The 17295-nt window shown below is 39.2% G+C and overlaps 1 protein-coding gene across 1 annotated transcript in view; it reads right to left on the bottom strand.

The window, feature by feature from the left end:
- LOC121874803 (nephrin-like) overlaps window positions 1–17295 on the bottom strand; it is a 97749-nt gene that overhangs the window by 39441 nt on the left and 41013 nt on the right. The window contains exon 2 of the mRNA XM_042379090.1: window positions 12514–12728. Coding sequence (XP_042235024.1) covers window positions 12514–12728 — 215 coding nt within the window. The remainder of the gene's footprint in view (window positions 1–12513; window positions 12729–17295) is intronic.

Here is a 17295-nt window from a genome sequence, read left to right as displayed (position 1 = left end):
TACCGGCCATACCCCAAACGATGGTATGGCGACTCGAGCTTGACTGGGAGTGTCTGTATTATGCTATCATGATATCTCCCATTGAACGTCAGCTTAAAATCTTCAATCAGTTAACTCCACCAGATTGCAACAAAACACTAGATTAACTGGAATTAAAGGCCACATTGGTTTGATTATCTAAACTTGCTCAGTTAATTGTATGGTGAAAGTTCTGCAGGGAATTTTTCTTATTTATATTTAGATAAATCTTTCTGGATAGTTTGGCGAGGCTTGAATCACTACATGTACTGAACAGTTGGTGGTGTATTATCGTCACTCACAGCTATTACGACCCCCCTCCAACCTGAGATATGATGATCTGTTAGTCCAAATATTTGAGCAAAGAAGAAGGTGACCTTTTTGTCATCGATAAACACACGCGCTGCATTTCAGTAATAGAGGAAGACACAGCAAACGTCAACACCAATAAATTATCCAAGAATCTTTGTACATCTTAATTCACCCGGAGGAATAAATTAGGACTCCCGAACTTCTACTGACGGGGGGATCTAAGTTACACACCACCACAAAAATACTACGCGTTGCAAAGGTCGCGCTCTAACTTACTGTGTTTTTGTTAGTTGACATTCATCCACGTTGAGCATTCCATTTTATTTTTAGGTTTCTTTATGATTTTTGTATCTGTTTTCTTTGAATTAGCCTTTGTCTCATGGCAATAGCAATTATTGTGTCTAGATACCGATCTATGCCAATCACTTTATAATCCAGAGTTCAATCCTTCGTAAGCCGAGTTTTATTCAAGACAAGATGATGGTAGATTAGCATGGATTAAGTTGGCAAAAGACTGAAATATATATAAACATGAATGAGATATAACATAAAGAAATTATTTAATATAAATAAAACACTCATAGAATTACCCCGGTACAATGCAATGTATGGACATCACCTCAAGACGTCACACAGCTCCTACCTTGAAAGCTAAAGACCGGGAGAAAATAAAGAGATCCCTGATACACTGGAGACATACACTCTGCACTAGATTTAAATAATTTGATATAATCGGTGGAGGTGGACACACATGTAATTATGATAACAATTTCGTGATGAGCAAAAAGGACTAACGCATAACCAACGTTCAATATATTTCAAGGATTGAAATTGTCTAAAAGAATTTCACATTATACAACAGCTGTCCACATTGGCTCACTGGAACTGGCAAACAGTTTACAGCCTTTAATGTAAATATTATTCTTCCTCGTCGAGGGCTGAAGGGGAATAAAACGTGTTTCAAATGATAAACACAACCAATGAACACAAACATTATACTTACCCGGGTTGGCTTACAATACTTAACATTATTTATTTGCATAATATAGATTTCATGTACATATTACACTTCTGGGAAATGCGAGTAAATAAACTTAATATTTGAAGCCATCATAACTTTGCCGCACGCTGAAAATCGTATGGTTTAAGAAAGTTTAATTTACAGGAGAGATAGGCAGTCGGGGCGATCTGGGATCCCTGCAGATTAATCCCTTTTATCAGGGAGATTTGTTTGTTTCCGTTGGAAGTCATCCAGAAAGATATCGTGAGGTTTCATGAACTCAAACTTTAAAATGTTCACTGAATTCGACAAGAGAGGGAACGTACAATATCTCTATAATTTAGTACTTTAATTTCAATAAGTAAGGAAACCTGACGATGATAGTGTTTGAGCCCGAGGTTGTATGGGATGCTGTCACAAGGGTTGATAGCTCGGTCTCATATAAATAAGCAGTTACTGAGTTTACTGGTCTGACCTTCAGTTGTTTCCTTTGTCTCAGGGGAAAATTGGGTAGGGCGAGAGAATTCCCCTGCTGGACACCTTCCGCAGAAATGACTCCATATCCCAGAGCATTAGTTTACAGCCTTGCTAAACCTACCAGAGATAAGGTGGAGTAGACTATGGGAGGGAGTACTCTGGTGGCTTTGGTTATTGCTCGTCTTTTTATCGGGTTGAGAACAAACTTGTATCCTCGTTAATCTAGACACTGGCTCGGTGTTTTACCCTTTAAATAAATTAACACACACACACACGCACACACACACACACAATCAAACGCAGGAAACTAATGCGGAAGTTTTTTAATTCACTATAAAATACCATGAGATATTGTTGCTTTTGCGATCAACATTATACCATTGTCAACAGTTATAGTTCTCTTGAAGTTTATATTATGATCTTGTGACCTTTTTTTTATACAGTAAGCTGCACCAGAAGTAGTTATAATCATAAAGTTATTTAATGTAATATATCTACACTTCCCCTAATTGCCCGTCTGAGCAGTGGTATGGGAGATAGTTCATAGCTACATGTAAATAACGTTTAAATCACCAAAGGATAAAATACCATAAGAAAATAATAATAATAAACTTCCTCATATTCATTTGATGAGAGGTGGTGGTCAGCCTGTGTTTACCATATACTTGTTAAAATATTATGAACTGGTAAGACGATAAATAATACCCAACCTAGACAGCACTCGCCTTGTTAATAAGTAAAAGCAGCAGGTTGCGGTTGAGGCTCTGAGACTAAACAGTGAAAAAACACAACTCAGGAGGGCGGAAAGAAATCGTGTTTGGACGTTTTCGATTTATTTGCGTCGGATTTAGGCGTCGTTTGGAGAGAGTGGGAGACCAGCTGTTTTCTGTTTTCCTCCTCCACTTCTTCTTTCTATTATTTTGTGTTTAATACGTGAGATATTCGTTGCTTTGTTTCAGAGCGTGGGAAAAGGCGCACAACCGTAAGATTCATGCACACACACACACACACACACACACACACTCACACGAGCCCACCTCTACACATTTGACATCATTCAGGTTTTGAAAATTTCGCTGGTAAAATTATATTAATAATGAGCTAAAAAGCAAGGACATGAAACTGATTTATTATAAAACATAGTTACCTCGTCACACATGAAAGGCTGTTTTCTCTTGTTTATAAATATTACTCCTGCTGGGTGAGGTAAATACTGTGCGTATACGAGCGAGTGATGACCTTAAATACTAACTTTATCCCCTTAAGATTCACATTTACCTTTGATCTTATTCGTAGTGCATTCTGGCGTGTTGTGGGGAATGAATTTCTTTATAAATGTTAAATGGTTAATATGATTGGTCTTTTTTTTCATTTTGAATTTAAAAGGAAAATATTAAATGAAAAGTAACCCTTGTTGTCGATACGTGGAACCAGAAGGAAAAAAGTGATATATTTCTCCGTTCAAAATTATTTACGCTGATTTTTATATCACGAAGCGTTACACTCGTCTTCCGTCCACGATAACAAAGTTCAATTCGTGGCCTCTCGCGAAATTCCTCAGTTGGCACCAAAGTTTCAGATTACATTCCGACCGTCAAGTGAAGGTGTTTACTGGCCTGATTATATCGATTTTTGCCAAATAAAGTAATACTAACATTATTTCCTAATACTCGGAGCACCCATGTTAAGATTATCGGTTAATAGCGTCTGTGTTTCAAATAATACGCATTCATGCTTGTAAACTTAGGGGTATCTATTAGTTTAATATCACAGGAATAGTGATAGCCAAGCCCCGCTCACTCTGCACATCAGTCCGGATCAGGAGCTTCTGGGTCTTGCTACTTCCCAGCTGGTTTTGTCAAAGGTCAACAAATATCACTTTGTAGCAACATTTCTTGGTGTGAAATTATTTACGTTTATGCTCTAAATGTCGTTATTTTAAAGCAATTGTCTTGTACTTTTGAAATCAGTTTTCTGAGGGACGACAATCCTATATACACAGGCCAGCCGCCCTAAAAGTTTAAGGAAACCAGTAAAAATATACATCTATTTAAAAAATTGAAGAAAGCTGTAAATGTGAGGGTACTTAAGTCAAATCTATGAAATGTATTTTGTAAGTTTTCACGTAACGATCGGCCATTAATGACAGCTGTATTAGCACTGTGGTTACCTACCTACAGGCAACATCTATCTTAATCAGACACCTGTCTGTAGCGGCCACCTGTCCCTGTCTCTGTATTGTCACCTGTGTATAGTAACCATTTATCTGTAGTGGTCATTTCCGTCGAGTGAACTCCCATACACGAAACACTTCTTCACTCTTGTCATTTTCCTACTTTGGCGATACTGAGAATCTTACAAACATAACATCATCAATACCGGTAATCTACAGCGTTTGGCGGTCGTCTCTACCCCACCCTGACGCTATTATACAATCCATTTCAGACGGTCGTTTACCCTTCCTCTGTCAGCAGTGGCGTTCTATTATGTTGGAGAACTTACTAACATTGTCATTTCTCCTTCTCTCGACACCATTTTTTTTGAGGCAAAGTAAGGTGTAGTTACAGACAGTCAGGCACAGTGGATAGCAACACATTTATCAAGGAAAAAAAATCAAGAATGTGACGTATGGACTTCCCCCTTTACTCAAACACACAAGAGACACGTCAATATTCCGAGGCTGTTTACCCACTTTGTTTACGGTCTGTATACATGTGTTGACTAACAGCTGACTAGGCAGGGAGCGGTAAACTCTGGTGAGGCGAGCCAGGCGTGATGGTAGGATAGCGTATGATAGGACCATGTTATATTAATATGACTAATGTTACACACACACACACACACACACACACACACATATTTACCTTCCACTCACAAAATAACATACAAATAATACCAAACTACACACACGCGCATACACGACCACCTATTGAAAAAAAAATATATATATATACAACACACACTATCTACCCACACATACACTGCTTGTTAAATATTTGTCCCGGAAGCGATGGTGTCCACGAGGGTTAGCAGCCAATAAAGATGTCAGGTATTTAGGAGTTCAAGTGTGTTGGTGTGAAGGTCACTTGGTTTTTCGAGCATGTGGGATATATTTTGTTCAGTAACTGTAATGATGATAATCTGTACTGCTTTCTCGATACTGATACTGGCGATACAATAGAAACTATTTTCAAAGTGATGCATTGAGATTAAAAAACAATATATATATATATATATATATATATATATATATATATATATATATATATATATATATATATATATATATATATATATATATATATATATATATATATTGCAAGTGGAAAAGGTGAAGGAGGACTTCTGATGAATAGCTGGCAACTGGGCTTTGATCCTTCCATTAGATTTAAAATATGCGGTGAGGAGGGAAAGAGAGAGAGAGAGAGGGAGGGATCAGGGAAGAGGGGAGACAGGTGAAGGAGGAGGGTGAGTGTTTGAGAGGGGAGTGGGATGGGCATGGCACAGAATTAGTTAAGGGAAGGATTATGGATGAGACGAGTGAGTGAGTGAGTGAGTGAGTGAGTGAGTGAGTGAGCGAAGATACTGTACATTGCAGGTGGCCAGATATATGAGAAGTGAATGAGGATGCAAAGTTAATTAATAGCAAAAAGTAGTTAGTGGTGTAATCGATAAAGAGTATGTCTATCGAATGCGAGGAGAGAGAGAGAGAGAGAGAGAGAGAGAGAGAGAGAGAGAGAGAGAGAGAGAGAGAGAGAGAGAGTATCATCTTATGCATGCACAAAAATCACTTAAGCTTTTGAATGTATAGTAAAAAAAAATACTGACAGGATGACGTAGAATGACCATCAACATAAGTGTACGACTGTCATCCTGGGTACGAGATTCTTAAGCGAGATAGAATGACTGAGTAAACTGTTAAGCCTCATGAATCTTCCTCGGTAGGAACGGCCAGAGACCAGTAAATCATCGGGTGTCTTTCTCAAGTGATCACTGGTCCAGGCTCTAGTACCAGACTACAGAGGTTGCGTGGTGGAGCTGCGTTCTTGCCTGCTCTTCCCTGATGGTGTCTGTCAGTCACTACCACTCACCTCTCCACTCGGGTCCTCTGTTGTCTTTGTGTTGAATGCTTTTTGTTTTGTGTTTGTTTTTTTGCTGCACTGAACTGACTGCAGTTCTGGTCTGTGTTTAACTTCTTACGTACCTGTTTTCACTCCTCCAGGGTTACTTAGTTAACATACGTACAGGATTCTGTCTTTCCTGACTGGTTCATTTGTCCATCTCCAGGCCTCTACGATAATGTGCTCTAAGTTATTGTACCACAGTGTTCCTTTTTTCTCGAGGATGAGTTGTTCTTCTTGTTTGCATAATGCTTATTATGGTATTTACCAAATGTTTTTGTTGTCTTGTATTAAAAAGATTTGATAATTAAGTCTTCTCCTTAAATATTAATAACTTGTGATGATATGTAAATCTTTATGATCTAAAACGCAATATATTTATTCCAAATGTTTAAGTACATACTCACAGATCACAAGAGATATACGTTGGGAGGCTGCAGAGTAAACATTTCATAAGTCGGTAATACATGTTTAGTGGCATGGTCAAGAGAGAGCAAAAATGTTACACTAAATAAGGATAATTGCCGATTAAGCCTTGAAAAGCAAGAGGAAGTTTTTGCCGACTAGGGAAATCTTCGGTTATTGTAACATTTGCTCTGATTTGTTTTAGGCGTCGTTTACTATCTTAAACTAGGAAAATTATACCGAGGTGACTTACGTAAGCTTCAGTTAGCTAGAAGTTTACAAAAAGATAACATACAGGGTGTTCCGTAAATACCTTTCATAATTCAGGGGTGTATTCCTGAGACATAAATAAAGATAAATTACAAAATGACCAAATTGTCAATTCTCAATAGTTTCAGAGTTACAGCACATGGCAAGTTTAGTAGGACAGTACATGGCAGGTATGGTAGGAATGTGATGAAACCTACGGTTACCTGACATAAATCCCCTTGATTTCTACCTGTGGGGTCACATAAAAAGCAAGGTGTATGTTACAGAGTTCCCAAACCGTGAAGAATTGTGGCGTCGTGTACACTGTACCGGACAGTGTAACAAACATTCGCAGCACCCCAGGGGTCTTTGAACGTGTGCGACACTCATTAGTCACTGGTGCCAGGAGCTGAGGCCGACATTGAGCAAGAGGGGCGGAATTTGAATATTTCCTCTAAATGTTAATACCAATACAAATCATATGGCATTATTATTGTTAATAAACGTCACTAGCACAGTGTGTTGGATGTTTCATATACACCCCATATAGGTTTCATCACATTACTAATAAATCTGTCCTGTGCTGTAACTCCAAAACTGTTGAGAATTGACAGTTTGGTCATTTAATCATTTAGCTTTATTTATGTCTCAGGAATACACCCCCTAATTTACGAAAGGTCTTCACAGAACACCCTGTATAAAATTTAGGATACAAAAAAAGAACAAAACCATTTACATGTTTTCTTGTGAAAAGTGTTTTTACATCGAACACCAGACCAGTATAAGTTGATGTAAAAAAGAAATATGCATGGTGAAATACGATTTATAATGACTAAATTTTTAGAAGTTTATTGTAGCAACACACCGTACTGTGTAATACACCCCAATTATATTACATCTTTGTTGTGTGTGTGTGTGTGTGTTTAATGGCTATATTTTTGTTAAAACTATCCTCTATTTCATGTTTCCAGCGTTACTGAGACTGACGCTCAAAGCCTTGTGTCTTTCTTGAAGCACAGTCAATTGGGCCGAGGCACGCAGTGCTCACGTATATTCATGTGGTTTTTTGATGGTCACAATAATAAGCTTCATATCATGACCACCAAAAAAAAAAAACGTAGACTAAATATGGCTTTAGCAACCCCAAGGGATTCTAGGAACTATCTCAAGAATGTAACGGATCACCTCGTGTCGTCGTTGTCATGTCCTCTTAGGTGCCTCAATTGCTATGTCTGTTTACATAGTCAACACTATTCTGAGTTTGGCAGCTCTGACTCCACAAGTCCTTAACGTGAGAGCCGAAGTGTTTTTTGTGTTGTTCCGTACATTAAATAGCACGAATGTGCACTGTGAGGCTGACTGGAGGTGACCTCTTGCCTCGGACTGACCAGAACGCGAGAAGGAGGTTTGGTAATACGAGTATGGCCGTGCGTCAACTTGGTCCCTTTTTGTACATTACCCGTGACAGGATGCCAAGTACTTGTTAAACGACCTTAATTTATGCTCTCTCCATCAGCAGCGGGAACCGTTCCTCGACTGATTATCATAAGCCTCGAGATAATTGCATCTGGGAGACTTAATTAATGCCTAATTAATCATCAGATTAACGGGATGGACTACTGCTATTAGGCTTGAGGGTGGTGCGTGCGGTGTTACCATTGGTGGTGCTGTAATCATCATTATCACCGTAATTGTGATTATTAGGGTTATTATGCAGTCATGCTAGAAATTACATGCAGCCGTAATTGTAGACTCATTGGAGAATCATAGTTATCATGCTGACGGTGTATTCCATTGTTCAAATATTTGGATTTTGCTAAATAACACGTGAGTTCCTGTGTTGGCCAGTATGAAGCATCACTTAACACGGAGAGGGGGGTGACCCAGCAGTTAACGTCGTTACTGACCTGCGACATAATAAGCGGAAGAGAGAGTAACGCAAAGAGCTAATTCCTGATTGGTAATAACCCCGACACTCATACGAAGAGAGAAATCATACTCCAACAACCAGGATTTTAAAGGAAAAATGCATGAGCCATAAATAGTTCGTATTGTTACACCAGTATGAAGACAGGTAGATGTATTATAGGATAGACAGACAATGTGTGTGTGTGGGGAGGGGGGGGGGGGTAATCAAAAGCAGAGGATCACTTAATGTTGCAGCAACACTTAGAGAAATAACTCTCTTGAAACACAGGAATAATAAATTAAATACTTGGAAACTAATTACAAACTGGAAGGTCGTCCCTGGGTGAGCAATTTAGGAAATCACCATAATTCAATGAGGCTTAAGATCCACGGTGAAACTATAAAATCAATTGACCCAGGTAGCTGACCCTTCACGGGGAATAAATTGTGATATTATGAGTTTTAGGAGTCTTCTATAGTGAGGTGTCGTCCTCGTAATTAAAGTTGACGTTGAGAGATCTTAGAAACTACGGATTTAAGGCAAAGAAACCTTTATTACCTCTTGTGTTTGAAGAGCATCGATACTTATGGCTTAAACTGCATGACTACTTGACACTTACTTTGTCGAAATAGGTTAAAAAATATCTATTGTTAGATGTTGTGTGACCGTAAATTTACCCTTGGGTCGGATTCCACAGCCAACAAAGAATTTCCAGGAATAACCTCGAGGAATCTAAATTGAAAAGTTTGAAATAAATTGTTAAAAATGGTTCAGCAGTTCGAGAGCTAAAAAGGCGACGAGTGAACATAAATGTAAGCAAGCAGAAGCAGCATGAAATCAATCCATTAGGTAAACTTTCGCAGCAACTTCATGATTCGGTAATGTGCGCCCAGAATGTAGACATATTTCTGGTAGAACTCATAATATGGTAGAAGCCAAATGTTGCAGAGGATTTTACTCGTTATATGATATTCAGACACCATGGAATAAGGCCACACCGAGTCAGAACGACTGTATATAGGGTGTCCCAGAAAAATGTCCCTGCCTCCCTCCTTCCCTGCCTCCTCCCTCCCTCCCTCCCTCCCTGCCTGCTCCCTGAAACACATTGAGTTTGAGGGAGGGAAGGAGGCAGGGAGCAGACAGGGAGGGAGGCAGGGAGCACTCTACAGTCTTGTTGAATGCCAGAGACAGATACCTTCATGACCGTGACATTCTAGCCAACATGATTGTCAAACACGCCCATGAGGAGGATGTTCTGCACCCAGGCATCTGTAGCGAAGGCATTTGACAAAGTCTGGCATGACGGTCTAAATTATAAGATCCTCCAACTCGGACTTCCCACCAACAATGAAAAGCTGCTTTGCAGCTTTCTTGACGGCAGAAATGCCAGACTGAGGGTAGGACAACACATAGGAGAGACCTTTCCACTCATGAGCGGAGTCCCTCAGGGGAGCGTCCTCTCCCCCACCCTATATATTATCTACACAAGTGACACCCCGCCTCCCACTAGAATAGGTAACGAAGATATTATGTATGCAGATGACATCACTCAAATAACAACACATCAAGGAAAAGCGCGAGCGTTACAGGCCGACAACACCAGGCGGGAATTAGAAAGGGTAAATAATTACGAAAAACAATCCAAACCAGTCTCCCGAAATTCACAGTGATACTCTTATGCAGAAGGAAAACCCATCCATTAGTAACCAATAATGCCCAGATAGAATACAAAAGCAGAGGCACCCTCCTGGGCCTGCATATATCCACGACAGGTTACTCCCATCATGTCTACACCAGGAAGGAAAAGGCAAGAAGAGAGCTGAGAAAACTCTAACGCTTTAAAGCGCTTCCTGGGAAAATAAAACTCCGCCTGGTGACATCATACTATGAGCACCACTCAAATATTAAAATTACAGGTGGTCCAAATTGAAGCCCTAAGATTCGTCACAGGTGAAAGATACCTCTTCACCAGAACCGCCACAGAGATACATAGAGACCTGAGAATAAAACCCATCAACCAGCAGCTGCACACCCTGGCCAGCAGAGTCTGGCAAAAGATAGAAAGATCAGAGCAAGAACTCCTTCAAAGAGTCCCACCAGATAAAGACAACAACCATGCATGGTTCCCAAAAAGTTACCAAATCTCAAAAGGTCCATTACCACCCCCGATCTATACGGCCAGGCAATAGACAACCTCCCTAGACTAGCATCCGCCAGTAGGGTCGGCGGAATATGAAATAAGGCCCTCAAAACACCCATATATGGAACAGGGTAGGATGTATAGTGCCTGTACTGACAGACAATAACTAACCCATGACACAACCCTAACACACCATTAGCTTAGCTCGGCGGGGGAAGGAGGGAGGCAGGGACAGTTTTCTGGGACACCCTATATACAGAATTTATATTTCTACTCCAAACAAAACTGTAACTGAAACACCTTAGGTCAAGAAACTCCTTAACATCTTTATTTGAGCCCGAGTAAGGAAAGATGTGTCCAAATAAACTTGAATTAAAGGGGGTTAGTAACACTAAGACCTTGACAAAAAGACCAATGGATAATTTAATTTGATTTCTGCTCGTCTGAACGATGTTATATCAAGTTCACTTTTTTATTTATATATCCCTTATGAAACTTGCCTTAAGTGACACCTGTCAGTTGACAATTTTCAGGTATTCTATACATAAAATTTGTCCTATTGAAGTTCACAGTTCTTAACACACTCTTCAAATAAAAGCCAATATTTTGCAGCTCCTATATTTAGAATGTACAATATGTAAAAGCTGAGGCAAGTAAGTGAATACTCAGTGTTTCCATGTAACTAAGTCGACACGCTCTGCTGAACGCAATACCTCTCTGATTTTATGGATGCGGGAGATTATATGACAAACAAATATTTAATATCGTGTTTTAGCGAAAATTCATTGTGTCTGCCCTCTCACACAGGACGATGTAGGTATGCTAAATTACTATATTTATTTCTTCGTCTTAAAGGTGGATCTTCAAGTTACATCTATCCATTTTTTTTACATGGCACATACAGTATTGTTGGCCCGCAATTCAGAACCTTTAGCAAGTGGCTCGTGTGAAATGTCCAAGTATTTATTCACAGCAGAGTAAAGCTTTTAAAATAATTTACTATGTGTTTCCCCTGAGGTAAAATCATGATAACATTGTACAAGTAACATTGCAGTAATAGGTAATATAACAGTGAGAAACTCTTCATGAAGGTACTGTGCGTTCTGTGGTGAAAAGATACATTTCGCCTGGTCCGTCAAACAAAGCCTGTCACGTCAACCTACTTTGAACACGACAAAAAGCGTACCAGCTTTCAGAGGTGTTTTTTTTTTTTTAACAGCTGAGAAAAAAAAGTAACATTGTCTGTCCTGCTCACTGCCACACTCACCCGCGGTCCTCCCCTCAAAAAACTATATGTATAAAAATTAATAGTTGACAAATTAGTAACCTTGTACTTGGTATCAACGAGGTGGACGGTAATGAACGTTTACGTCTCCCCAGACAAACTGACAGTTAGAGTAAAAGTCATGTCATGAGCTTTATAAAAGAGTCATGTAATGCCTACTTCTCCAATGTTCACACTGAATGTAAAACGTTTTAGTGTTACAAGAAAAAGAAACACAATCAAGAAACACTGTCAGGCAATGTACCTTTACAGTCTCACTCGCATCAAAGGGAACAGTAGTTAGGATTCAGTATAACCTTTTCAATTTGCAGTTTGAGAGTAAGATGTGCACGATACTCAACTGGCAGAATATACTACTCTGATAAAAACCATGACCTAAAGCTTCACCACGTGACAGCCATTATACCGAGATTTTTTTCGTATATATATATATATATATATATATATATATATATATATATATATATATATATATATATATATATATATATATATATATATATTAAACTGGATGTCATGAAGTAATCGTTTTCAATAAAGCGAATGTCCATACGAGTTTGGAGGCGAATTCTCAGGTGAAAACAGTAAGGTACTCACGTTGACATTGACGCCAGGCAGGTGGTGCACTGTTATGTTGGGAACCTCTTCTGGCTTGAAGCTGAAGAACTCTCGGTCGTTGAGGTACCACTTGAGGGAGTAGAGGTTGTTGTTGGGTGCCGCCTCCCAGTGGCATTTTAGCTCGATGTCGTCCCCATGACGCACGTAGTCCGGCACCTCCACCTTGTGTACCACAACCTCCTCTCCCCGCGTCCCTGGTGGTCAGCACGAGAAGCACAGTTAGTTGCTTTTGTCAGAGACAGGGAAAATTTTTTTGTTTTGAGAAGCAGGGAGTATTAGTTGTTGGAGACAGGGGGTAGTTAGTTGCGTGGGTCAGGGGGTAGTTAGTTGCGTGGGGCAGGGGGAAGTTAATTGTGAGAGGCAGAGAGGAGTTAGTTGTGAGGCAGGGAGGAGTTAGTTGTGAGAGGCAGGAAGGATTTAGTTGCAGTGTAGGGCAGGAAAAAGTTAGTTGCTGTGAGAGTCAAGGGGAAATTAATACTTGTGGGAAATAGAGAAAAGTTATTTCTTGTGAGCAGCAAAAAAAAAAAATGAAAGAGATGTCACAAAATCATATCTTCTTATTTAGGTATTGTGAGGAAAAGATAACGACAGTATATTTATCGTGGTGTACCTACTGTGAGAGACTGACAGTCGAACTATGTAGAGTGAAGAAGGAATATACCTGTAATTAATATAACTAGTTAATGCCACAGGTAGAGAGTATTAACTAATAAAGGGAAAACAGTACTGGTATCGTTAATGAAGTTCTGAGACATTGGAGGACGGATGGTGTATGTGACAGACATATATAGGTAAAGGATGTTAATACTGTATGTTGGTAAGAAGCGTAGGCAAGATCTTTACATATGGGTCATAATGAGGAGACTTTGATCTCATTGTGCATGATGGTGCACGAGAGGAAGAGGTGACTCGCTAATGAAGAAGAGGAAATAGAGAGTTATGGGTGGCAAGATTGGTCTAGCCGACTGGTGAGGGAGGAAGGATAGGAGGGATTACCGGCTAGTGGGGAGAGGTAGATGATGAAGAACAGTGAAGACGGAGCACCAGACAAAATACGCTAAGTATAAGTTCTATGGTATATAAGAATATTGAATTATAGGAATCAGAAGAATATAAAATTAAAGTCAGAACAGATAAAAAGCTCAAGATCATCACACTGATAATTTGTAATGGTGTCATTCCAGTGATCAATGTCACCAATAAATGCATGTCACAACCGTCTCAGATCATCGGGGTGACAAATGAGCGCTAGAATGATACGGTTTTAGTTTCTACTCTCTTCGTACTTTACTTTGTCTCCGCCCCTAACATTATACGATCTCTTACTCCAGCTGTGAATCGTAAGACACATTTCTTTGTATTAGAATAACCCAACAAATTTATTATTGCTCTTGACATAATGTGTAAACTTGCTGACAATTTTCGAAGAATTTCCATCCAAAGACTCCCGGTATCCGTCAGCGGGGGTCACCTCTTTGTTGACTTGGAAACTACTCTGAAAGTGGCTCAGACCTTTACAAACTTTGATATCTCTTTAATGGTACATATATTTCTTCGAAGAAATGCTGTACTGAGCATTTTGAATTTTATATATATATATATATATATATATATATATATATATATATATATATATATATATATATATATATATATATATATATATATATATATATATTTACGCCGTCTCTTAATTTACTTAAATATCCAGGTTCTAGGCGTAACCAAACAAAAAGTGAAGTAAATTAAAAGAGAATAAAAATAAATAAAGTAAACCTTTAAGAATTTAATTGATTAAATATTAACACAATAAAGAGCCTCGTAGGCTGTCACAACAAATTGATTCACCATCGAAACTTTTAAGACAAGTGATACAAAACATCGAAACATCAAAAGAATAAAAATAAAGCATTGGATTACGTTAACACTGCATAAACATGTAAAAACTATCACTGAAATTAACTAACGTGAAACAACACTGAATTACTTGAATACAACTAGGCAAATACTGATGGACACAGAGACATAAATAGGTACTCACATAGATATACCACATTGGTGGCGACAGGAACACAAATAAATTAAGTTTAAGTAACAAATGACACTCAAAGGATGTGTACTGTATGACAAGAGGACTGAACTAACTCAAGTCAGTTGGTGGGTCCTATATATAAGGTCGGCTCCCGCCACGCGACCCGCCGGTGGGTCGTTTAACGATGCAGATGGTCGTTAGAGAACAAAGAATGCTGGTTACAATACAAAATGAAGAAATAAGATGGGCTTGAACAAATAATGACAGTAAAACCTTAACAGCACAGGGTAAGGTGACTAGAATATATAATAGTAAATTTAACACATCATTACAGGAATAATATGGAACATGGGAGCATGTTATATATAAAAAAAAAGAAAAAATACGACACGGTCGTAACAATATATATATATATATATATATATATATATATATATATATATATATATATATATATATATATATATATATATATATATATATATATATATATATATAGAACACCACATCCAATTTTCAAATATTATAATTCAGACTTTGGAAAATAATGTTTTAGTTTGGTCAGATAACGATTTATGTAATACGATTAGCAGAAATCTCCATGTTATGATGGACAAGGCCTATTAAATAAATATGTTCTTTATATTTTTAATACAATTTAAAATTAGAAATAAAAGTAACATTTACTTACAATTATATTGCTGAATTCAAATTAAAAATGAAGTATGTTATTTAAATATTTATTTTATTCCAATTTTTTATTTGGTCTTAAGATTTTATACCAAGACGCTCTGAAAGCCTTCACTGAGCATCGAAAATTGTTTCGGAACATTTACCTCTTGTCTGAAAAAGTCACGTTTTAAATCTCTACACACAAAAAGAAGAAGGTGGATCTGGGGAGCAATTACACTCGCTCTCCAGATTACTATGTTCAAGCAAGTATTTAAAAGAATCTGATTAAATTGCCAAAGTCAAGAGGAGCTTTAATTTCTAGTAACTCCCTTATATAGCATACCTGGTACCTGAGATGCAGTATGGTGAGGCAAGTGAAAAGGTCTAACACTAATGAAAATTTGTAATCATGGTCAGGGAGGGGTGAGGGAAGGAGTGGATGAGACTCTCTACCTCATACCCACCACCTTCACCCCTGTTTCATTACCTGCCGCTCTTGATGAACCCACCTTTAGTACCATCAGTGGCCAGGTATACGGGTGTGTCTTCCTGTTCCCGTGTCAAAGATCTTCGGCTCTTACTTGTGTCTATGTGAGGATATATGTATAAGATTGTATTATTACGCGAGTGTGTGTGTGTGTGTGTGTGTGTGTGTGTGTGTGTGTGTGTGTGTGTGTGTGTGTGTGTGTGTGTGTGTGTGTGTGTGTGTGTTTAAGTTCATAAATTCTTTGGAGAAATTTATATTCACTGAGAAAATGATGGGCTTCATGTTTACAAATAATTATGGGGGAAGGAGAAAAATTGATTGAAAAACAGTGAAAGAGGAGAGTGAAGAGGTGTTGCGAGTAAAGAGATCAGTATGTGGGAGTAAGGGTCAGTATGTGGGAGTAAGGGTCAGTATGTGGGAGTAAGGGTCAGTATGTGGGAGTAAGGATCAGTATGTGGGAGTAAGGGTCAGTATGTGGGAGTAAGGATCAGTATGTGGGAGTAAGGATCAGTATGTGGGAGTAAGGATCAGTATGTGGGAGTAAGGATCAGTATGTGGGAGTAAGGATCAGTATGTGGGAGTAAGGATCAGTGTGTATGAGAGTAAAGGGGGGAGGGGCAATGTTAGTTAAACGATGAAAAGAAATATAAAAGGGATAAATATGAGGGAAAATGAGAGACAAAAAATATAGTGTAAGAGTAAGGAGTGTGTTATCGTAAAAGAAAAGATGATTAGAAAGCGGGTGAGTGGTGTTGGTAGGCAGTAGAAAAGTGTAGGAGAGGATGGTATGTTTTCTGGAAAGGGATATCTAAGGGGAAAGGGATAACGAAAAAATAAAGAAAAGTTATAAGGGATTTAACGATATTTGAATAAACTTCATTGTGCATAAACTCTTGTTATTTAAGTCGGCGTCATTGATACCCCCAACGGAGTAACGTATCACTCTCCAACAATGGTAATGAGGTACGAGAGATCTCCAACACTAGTAACGAACCATTCTCCAACAGTGATAATAAAATACAAAGGCTCTCCAACAGTGACGAAGTATAAAGGCTCTCAAGTACGATTAATGAAGCTTGCAAAATTAAGAAACTATAAAAGTGAAAAAAGTCTTATCGGAAACTCTGTGCCGTCAAAGTCCTTAATTAAGTCTTGCTTAGCCGCATTTAAGTTTTAATTTAGTGAATAAGCAATGAAGAAGCGAGAACGAACTCGCCAGTATGCTCTGAGTCATAGGCGGAGGGGGCGGAGGGGAGGGTGTGGCGGTGTGGAAGGTGTGGGGAAGTGTGGAGGGCGTGGGGCGGTGTGGAGGGTGTGGGTCGGAGGGGAGAGTGTGGGGCGGAGGGGAGGGTGGGGTGGTGTGGGCGGTGTGGGGAAGTGTGGAGGGCGTGGGGCGGTGTGGAGGGTGTGGGTCGGAGGGGAGAGTGTGGGGCGGAGGGGAGGGTGTGGGGTGGTGTGGGGCGGTGCGGAGGGTGTGGAGTGGTGTGGAGGGTGTGAGGAGCCGTGGAAGGTGCGGGGCGACGTGGAGGGTGTAGGGCAGTTGAGCTGTGGGATGAGTGTGGGACGAAGA

This window comes from Homarus americanus, unplaced genomic scaffold (genome assembly GCF_018991925.1).
Source record: "Homarus americanus isolate GMGI-L3 unplaced genomic scaffold, GMGI_Hamer_2.0 scaffold56009, whole genome shotgun sequence".
Lineage (NCBI taxonomy): Eukaryota > Metazoa > Arthropoda > Malacostraca > Decapoda > Nephropidae > Homarus > Homarus americanus.
This window is presented reverse-complemented; position numbering and strand designations above follow the sequence as displayed.